Below are 7,651 nucleotides of genomic sequence, written 5' to 3'. Positions count from 1 at the left end.
TATAATATGAGTAATCCCACACCATTAATCACTAAAAAAAAAATGAATAATCTTATACTATTAAATATAATATCACACCATTAAAAACACTCTAAATAACTAATTGATAACTATTACAAAATCTGGTGGCACTCTTGGACAAAAATTCTCTAATTTCACATCTGATGGACCAGTTGAGGGAAACAAATAAAATGCCAACCTGTACTCTAACTCGACATTATTTGACATGTCACTGTCGGTTAAGTCAGTTAACCATGAAACATGAATACATGATAGATGGTACATATTACATAACAAGTTGAAAAAGATTGCAATGTGTGTTCGGAGCCCAACCAAAGTGTGATGAACCAAGTGAAGCAAATCCATGGATACACCCTGAGAAATGGCATAGACAACACCAAAGTCATCATTGAGAAGCTTCTTCAAATCCCAAACCTTAGCTATGCACATTCCTTTCTCTGCCACTCACCCGATCCCAAAGCCACCGTCTTTCTCTACAATAGGCTCATCCAAGCCTACTCCATCAATGGAAGCAACACGCGCCGCTGCTTCTCCCTTTATTCCCAAATGCTTCTCCATGGCTTCCAACCAAATGAACACACTTTCAATTTCCTCTTCTCTGCATGCACCTCACTCTCTTCCCCTTTCCTTGCCCAAATGCTCCATACCCATTTCATCAAATCAGGCTTTGAACCTGATGTATTTGCTGCCACAGCTTTGCTTGATATGTATGCTAAACTGGGTTCTTTGAAGATGGCACGCCATGTGTTTGATGAAATGGCTGTGAGAGGGGTACCTTCTTGGAATGCCATGATTGCGGGATATGCGAGGTTTGGGGATATGGAGAGAGCATTAGAGTTGTTCCTGTTGATGCCTTGTAGGAGTGTGGTGTCGTGGACCACCATGATATCCGGTTACTCGCAGAACAAGCTGTACGAGAAGGCTTTGGATTTGTTTCTGACGATGGAAAGGGAGAAAGTCACAAAGCCGAATGAAGTAACATTGGCAAGCATTTTGCCGGCTTGTGCTAATCTTGGGGCATTGGAAATTGGTCAGAGGATTGAAGCTTATGCAAGAGAAAACGGGTATTTCAAGAATTTATATGTGAGTAATGCTGTGTTAGAGATGTATGCGAAATGTGGCAAGATTGATGTTGCTTGGAGGGTGTTTGATGAGATTGGAAGCTTGAGAAACTTGTGCTCTTGGAATTCAATGATCATGGGTTTGGCTGTTCATGGACAATGTTGCAAGGCACTTGAGCTTTATGACCAAATGCTGAGAGAGGGAACCTCACCGGACGATGTTACATTTGTGGGGCTCCTCTTGGCATGCACCCATGATGGCATGGTTGCTAAAGGGAGATATATCTTCAAGTCAATGACAACGGACTTCCACATTGTTCCCAAACTACAACACTATGGCTGCATTGTCGATCTCCTAGGCCGGGCCGGCCAGTTACAAGAAGCTTACAGTGTCATACAAAGCATGCCCATGAAACCAGATTCAGTAATATGGGGAGCTCTCTTGGGAGCTTGCAGCTTCCATGGTAATGTTGAGCTGGCTGAGATTGCAGCCAAATCACTGTTTGCCCTTGAGCCTTGGAATCCTGGAAACTATGTCATTCTTTCCAATATTTATGCTTCGGCTGGTCATTGGGATGGAGTTTCAAAGCTTAGGAAGGCGATGAAGGGCAGCAAAATTACGAAAGTAGCTGGACATAGTTTCATTGAACAGGGAGACCAATTGCATAAGTTCATTGTGGAAGATAGATCACATCCACTAAGCAATGAAATTTTTGCTTTGCTAGATGGAATTTATGAACTGATAAAGCTGAATAGAAGTTCATTTGCATGCGATTTAGATCTTGATTTTAACTAATCTTAATAGCCGAAGCTCCAGTCTAAGGATCCTTGCTCTTTCTGTCAACGAGTTTTGAAGCAATTATTAGGGAGGCATGACATTAATCTTTAATGGAATTCGTTTCTTAGTGTTTTTTCATTTGTCTTAATACAATGTCTCACCATATGATAACATATCGATTGTTAAAATCTCATCTAGTGGGTAACTTAACTGAAGTCAGAAACTATTCTTATATTAAACGTCAATATACTATTTATATTCCATATCTACTGTCATGTGATGAATAAGACAGTATTAAACTATTAATCAGAGTGGTAAGACATTATTTTGGTTACATTGTACGCAAACACGCAGGCATAAGGGCTAAACTTGATACAATCGCGTGAGTGGAAAGAATACATTTAGAAACATATGAAGAATCTGGCCAGTACCCTGACAAATAATATACAACATTTACATTGAAATCACAAGAAAATCATTCACCTTGGAAGGAAGGAACATTGTGTGAGAACATTAGAAATTTTAAAATCCCTTCAATCAATGGTCAGTAGCAATTAGCTTGTTGCAAGGAAATCACCCACATTTGTCAATTTAAAAGAAATCCTTTACACCACCAATTCACAATAACTTCAAGAGAAAGGTAAGCACCAAAAAAAGCAGCCATTAACCTGCAAAACGGAAAAGATGGTGCAACAAAAATTATTTTTGATATAAATTCCATTCAAATTCAATCCTTTTCAAATTGAACTGTTTCATATTCATACCTTCCTCAGAGAACTCAAATACACCACCAAGCATGCCATCATCATCACCATCTTCCTCTGATTTCTCCCTCACACAGGGACTGCTACATTCCTCATCAGAAACAACCTCTGCTGATTCAGGACAGCCAATTGATGCTTTTGAATAATCCTCTTGAAAAATTTGCCCAAAGTCAGGCGAGTCATGGACTAGCCCATCATGTGTAACGTTCATATTCAAGTTACAATCGTTAAAACTTGAATTCAAACTCTCATTAGCTTTGCCACCTTTTGATGAATTCACTTGTGAGCCACCAGCTGCAATGTCATCCATGTTAACAGTCTTCAGGCTTGGAAGAGGTGATTCCGACACGTATTCCTCTCTATTCTTTACATTAATATCACTTCCAGATGAGTCAATTGATGAAGAAAAATATCCTGACAAGCCTGAGAGGACAGTATAAAAACTAAGTTAAATAACATGGGGGCACTCTAATAGAAGATGCCATATTGAATTGCTTATCATACCAGCATCTGCCTTCAAAGCTGAGCCAGGTATCTTCAACTTTGATTGGGAAAGTACAGCATCGCCAGAAAACTTCTCTTCAGCTCCATGAGAATCAGATGACGAGCTAGAACTTCTTCCCATGACAATACCTCTGCCAAAAGGAAAAAGGCAATCAACTAACCCTCTAAATTGATCTCTCCAAAGACAAGAAGTAAACACCCTCCTCACAAAGTCACGCTTTAGTTCATTTACATAATAGGTATGCAAGGAGCAAACTAGATATTAAAAACAATTATTGCAAGAAAAAATTGACTCCTCTCTACAAATCTACCATGTAAATACTAAAATGGCAATGCGATGAAATAAGTACATCTCATATCTAGAATGGAAAGGATCTGGGTAACTAATTACACAAATGACTTCTCTAACTGATCAAAGAAAGCGAAGATAAGTAACAATTACCTGTCAACCCGATGGAAATGGTCAAAGACAGGCAACAAATCCTTCCGCCTTATTTCAACCTCATCAATAGGAATATTCTCAATTTCAATCTCTCCACTGGTACTAGATTCACGTAAAATCAGCTCCTTGGTCACCAAAGGGCTCATCACAAAGAAAGATACCTAAACATTGAGGGGGCAAGAGCTTAGTTGAAAGAATATGTATTGGGAGACGTAACAAGCAGCAGTATCAGAATAGAAACCACTTAAATACCTCAGACTTCTGCCATATTGGTATCCTCCCAGAGTTTATCTGTACCTCTGCATTTGAAAAGTGACATTGGTCATTGAATTTAATGCAATTATTGTTTCCAACATTATTATCTTCACAATCTGAAGTTCCCAAGATCATTTCTGCAGCTTCAAGACCAAGATTATTCCCTACTATATGCACCTCTTTTTCTGGCCAATCATTTCTTCTACAGGCATCCCACCACTGAACTGGTTCAACTTTAACTCTTAAATTCTCTTCTTCTGTATGTGCAGAAGGAACAGAATCCATTCTTGGAACAGTTCCACTAGGCTCTGGCCCGAGTGATGGAAGTAGTTTATATTGAATTAAATGACCAGACGGGGCATATACCAATAAATACTCCAGAGCATGAATATTAGACAACGTGTTGCCCGTATCACAAGATATGGAACTATGAAAGACTGCAGAAACAGCACCAGAAGGAATGCAGACTTTTCCTGCTGCAGAAGATGTAGCATTACTAACTATATTGAGCCATCCAGCATTATTTTTTATTCTGCTAACCACAGAGAGGACAACAGGAGGTGGAGGTGCTGGGCAAGATTGTTGCTGGTTTACAGTGAAATGTGGAGTGAACCACCATGGCAGTGACAACACTGGAAACAGAATAGGTCCCTCTGTGTCATGATTATGTATCTGAAGAACTGTCTCACCACCAAAAGGGGCAAGAGAAAAAATATGGCAAGTGCCCTTGGAAGAAATAATGGCAACCCACTGACTCATATGGCTAAAACAAATATCTTGTATGACCTGCATAATATACACCATAAAGTAAAACCTTCATGAGTACATACTAAAACCAAGGCCTTAAAGAAATTGTGAAAATAGGAGCATACGGCTGATGTCAAGCCACGGTGGAGCTTGTATAGGTGGACATGAGAATAGCTCAAATCAGTGCTTTGATGACCTGATCCATTCCGTGAAGAGGAGGGCATAATCCGAAATATATTAATATTGTTTCCATGAATCGATGCTGTGACCAAAAGTGTCCCACTTGGGTCAAAACACAAAGCTGATATTGGACTAGTATGGGCCTTAAATTGAGCCACAACAGCTCTAGAAACAAAATCTTTCACAACAACCTGCAATAGATTTGTGATAATAATATCAACAAGAAGCTAGAATAGAATGATTGCTTCAGCTGCCACAACATTAAAAAGAAGGGGTAGGAAAGGGATGATACATCAATAATACTAAGAACTATAACTACCTTAAACAATCTTTCTTCTATGGATAAGCTGCGCGAATAGATGATCTCATGTAAATCGTAATACAGATGCCAATATACTTTAACAGGAAAATATCTAGTCAGCATCATGCTGCATAAGAAAATCAGATTACAACGTGGTATGCTTTCACTAAAATTAGATGACTTACCACACCGGTGGTATCTGTTTCAGGGGTAGGTGGGGTAAACCGACTAGCTTTCCAGATTGAATTTGATGAAACCGGAGAATTGGATCCATCAGGCATAAGATCCTGACAGTATTTAGACAATGTTCTGTACCCCTTGTCACTGAGGTTGATGAGCCCGGCAGCCAAGTGCTTGCTGGATTCCAGGGCATATCGGGCTACCGGGTTTCCATTGCTGGGAGATGTTGATGGGCTGACAGCAGGAGGAGTCACACTTTGAGGACTTAGTCGACTTTTATTTGACAGCAAAGGACTGTTAGAAGCATAAGCCAACCACCGGGGCCCTAAAGCCATGGGACCGTACCCAATATTAACCCCAACCACTCCTTGGCCACCCAACTCAGGTACAGGATGAGTCAGGACACTGAACTTACTCTCAAGCGTAAGTGCGTCAAAACAGTATATCTGCAAGCAGCAATAAAATAGGGGGGGAAATGATGTTTTAATTGTGACAGTAGAAACATCAATAACAGTGTATTACACTACATTCACATCTAGACAACATTAAATCATCTATTAGGTGACATGAGAAACAAATCATCAATACCAGCAACCTCTCTACACATGTGAAAGGAAATAGCAAAACCTATCCAGGATGTAACTAAAATTATCATAAGTTCCATTTACCCAACAAATTCAGGTATTCATGCATAGTGTTAAAAGTAAATCAAATTAAAAAATTGAATCAAAACCTTACTTGCATAGCAAGACCCACAGCCACAACTTTAGGACTACATCTAACCATGTAGACGGTGGAACGAAATCTGAGAGCATGAACATAGGTATGAGACTTAAGCGAGTAAAATCTAACAGCTGTAGCTGAACCAAAAACATTCTCAGCTTGAGGTTCAGCATGATCCCTGACAAATCCATCTCTACTATTTTGCACTGGACCCGGAATCTTTGACTTATCACAAGCAACAACTAAGAGCAAAGGATGTGATGATCTAAATCCTTCAGAACCCTCAGGTTTCTTAGGGACGGGCTGCATTTGTAAAAACGAAACCGGATCATCGTGCTTCGAGACAATCTCCCTGACATTAGTAGCATCTTCCACATCAAGAACTTGAAAGCCATTTGAATAACCAAGTAACAGAACATTCCTAAAAGAAGAGGGACCAAGTTCTAGCTTGTCAAAGCAAGCCCAAAGCACCTACAAAACAAAACAGAGTTGAATCATGATATCTAATATCTTAGCCTTCCGTTCATAAATCACAACTGCACCATGCCATTGCCAGCTGAAAAGCAATCACAAAACTCGAAATAGCAATCAGTAAGAATTTTACTAACTCTCTTTAATTCTCGTAATTACACCTAAATCCTAATCATAATACACAAATCCATGTCATTAAATTGAATGAATGATCAAATTTGGAAAACACAATGCATCGTATCTTACTACTAACTCAATTAACCCACGCCAGTAGAAATTCAAACAAAAAACAGTAGCAAGAAACTGAAAGAAATCAAGAACTAAAAAGAAAACAGGTAATTGATTTGAGTAACACGCACCTGATCCTTCTTGGAATGGGAAGAACGGGAACCGGAAGAAGCGGTCTTAATGCGAGAAGCTATGGACTTGAAAGAAGAAGGGATGAATCCATTGGTGGTGTTGTTGTTGCTCTTCATAATACTGAAAGCTCAAGAAATGGGAATTTTGAACCGGCCACCGGCGAGTCACCGAAAACGGCACTAAGTTAAAAATGATGATACCATTAAAGATTCCGATTTTGATTTGACCAACCCAACACAACACAAGACGGTTTTGCCTCAAATCCTTCTTCGTCTTCCCTTGGCAATTTGGGAAATGTGGGGGAGTCCGGCTCCAAATAAATTTGAAGGAAGGGTAATTTTGACATTTCAGGAGGGGTAAGCGAAGCGTTGAATATATCCGTGGGGACACGTGGGTGTAGTGTGGTAATTTGGATAAGTTAGGGGAGTTGAATGGATTTATGAGTAAGTTTTGGATACCCAAGCAACTTTCTTCAATCACGAAACCACATGCCTTGTGATTCAGAATCAGAATAATCTCATACCAGATGCCGCATCAAACTTAACTTCTATTTCTCTATTAAGTTTAAATCACGGATATTTTATTAATGTGTATCGGATATATTCTGAATATGATATTTATTTTAGATATGTGTTTGTTTTGTTTCATCAGTATTTTAATAAAAAATAAAATAATTTATTCGAATATATTTAAATATATTTAAATACTATCACGATTTATTTGATATGCGTGTTTATTTTGTTCAATAGTGTCTTAATAAAAACAAAATAATTTATTCGAATATATTTAAACACATTTAAATACTATCACATATCAGTGTGTCCAATCTTATTCTTAATATGTATTTTTAAAATAGATTTAAAA

At 38.8% G+C, this 7,651-nt stretch overlaps 2 protein-coding genes across 2 annotated transcripts; one reads left to right on the top strand and one right to left on the bottom strand.

Annotated features, from left to right (window-relative positions):
* LOC107645867 (pentatricopeptide repeat-containing protein At5g08510) lies at positions 151–2,125 on the top strand. The gene has a single exon (XM_016349996.2). The coding sequence runs from the start codon at positions 343–345 to the stop codon at positions 1,876–1,878; it is 1,536 nt and encodes a 511-aa protein (XP_016205482.1). The 5' UTR covers positions 151–342; the 3' UTR covers positions 1,879–2,125.
* Positions 2,241–7,245, bottom strand: LOC107645866 (autophagy-related protein 18h). The gene is made up of 9 exons (XM_016349995.2): positions 6,787–7,245; positions 5,972–6,427; positions 5,239–5,679; positions 4,698–4,943; positions 3,823–4,611; positions 3,571–3,731; positions 3,129–3,259; positions 2,625–3,047; positions 2,241–2,528 (listed from the first exon to the last, which is right to left on the bottom strand). The coding sequence occupies exons 1-9, from the start codon at positions 6,901–6,903 to the stop codon at positions 2,524–2,526; spliced, it is 2,769 nt and encodes a 922-aa protein (XP_016205481.1). The 5' UTR covers positions 6,904–7,245; the 3' UTR covers positions 2,241–2,523.

This window comes from Arachis ipaensis, chromosome B06 (assembly GCF_000816755.2).
Source record: "Arachis ipaensis cultivar K30076 chromosome B06, Araip1.1, whole genome shotgun sequence".
NCBI classification, from domain to species: domain Eukaryota; kingdom Viridiplantae; phylum Streptophyta; class Magnoliopsida; order Fabales; family Fabaceae; genus Arachis; species Arachis ipaensis.
The sequence above is the reverse complement of the archived record's forward strand: the minus strand, read 5'-3'. Positions and strand labels throughout refer to the sequence as shown.

Excerpts from the sequence above, each read along its gene's own strand:
- LOC107645866 (XM_016349995.2), bottom strand. The coding sequence starts at position 6,903 with ATGAAGAGCAACAACAACACCACCAATGGATTCATCCCTTCTTCTTTC. Across the intron at positions 6,428-6,786 it reads CCCATTCCAAGAAGGATCAG|GTGCTTTGGGCTTGCTTTGA; the intron begins GTGCGTGTTACT and ends TTTGTTTTGTAG. Across the intron at positions 3,260-3,570 it reads CATTTCCATCGGGTTGACAG|AGGTATTGTCATGGGAAGAA; the intron begins GTAATTGTTACT and ends TCCTTTTGGCAG.
- LOC107645867 (XM_016349996.2), top strand. The coding sequence starts at position 343 with ATGAACCAAGTGAAGCAAATCCATGGATACACCCTGAGAAATGGCATA.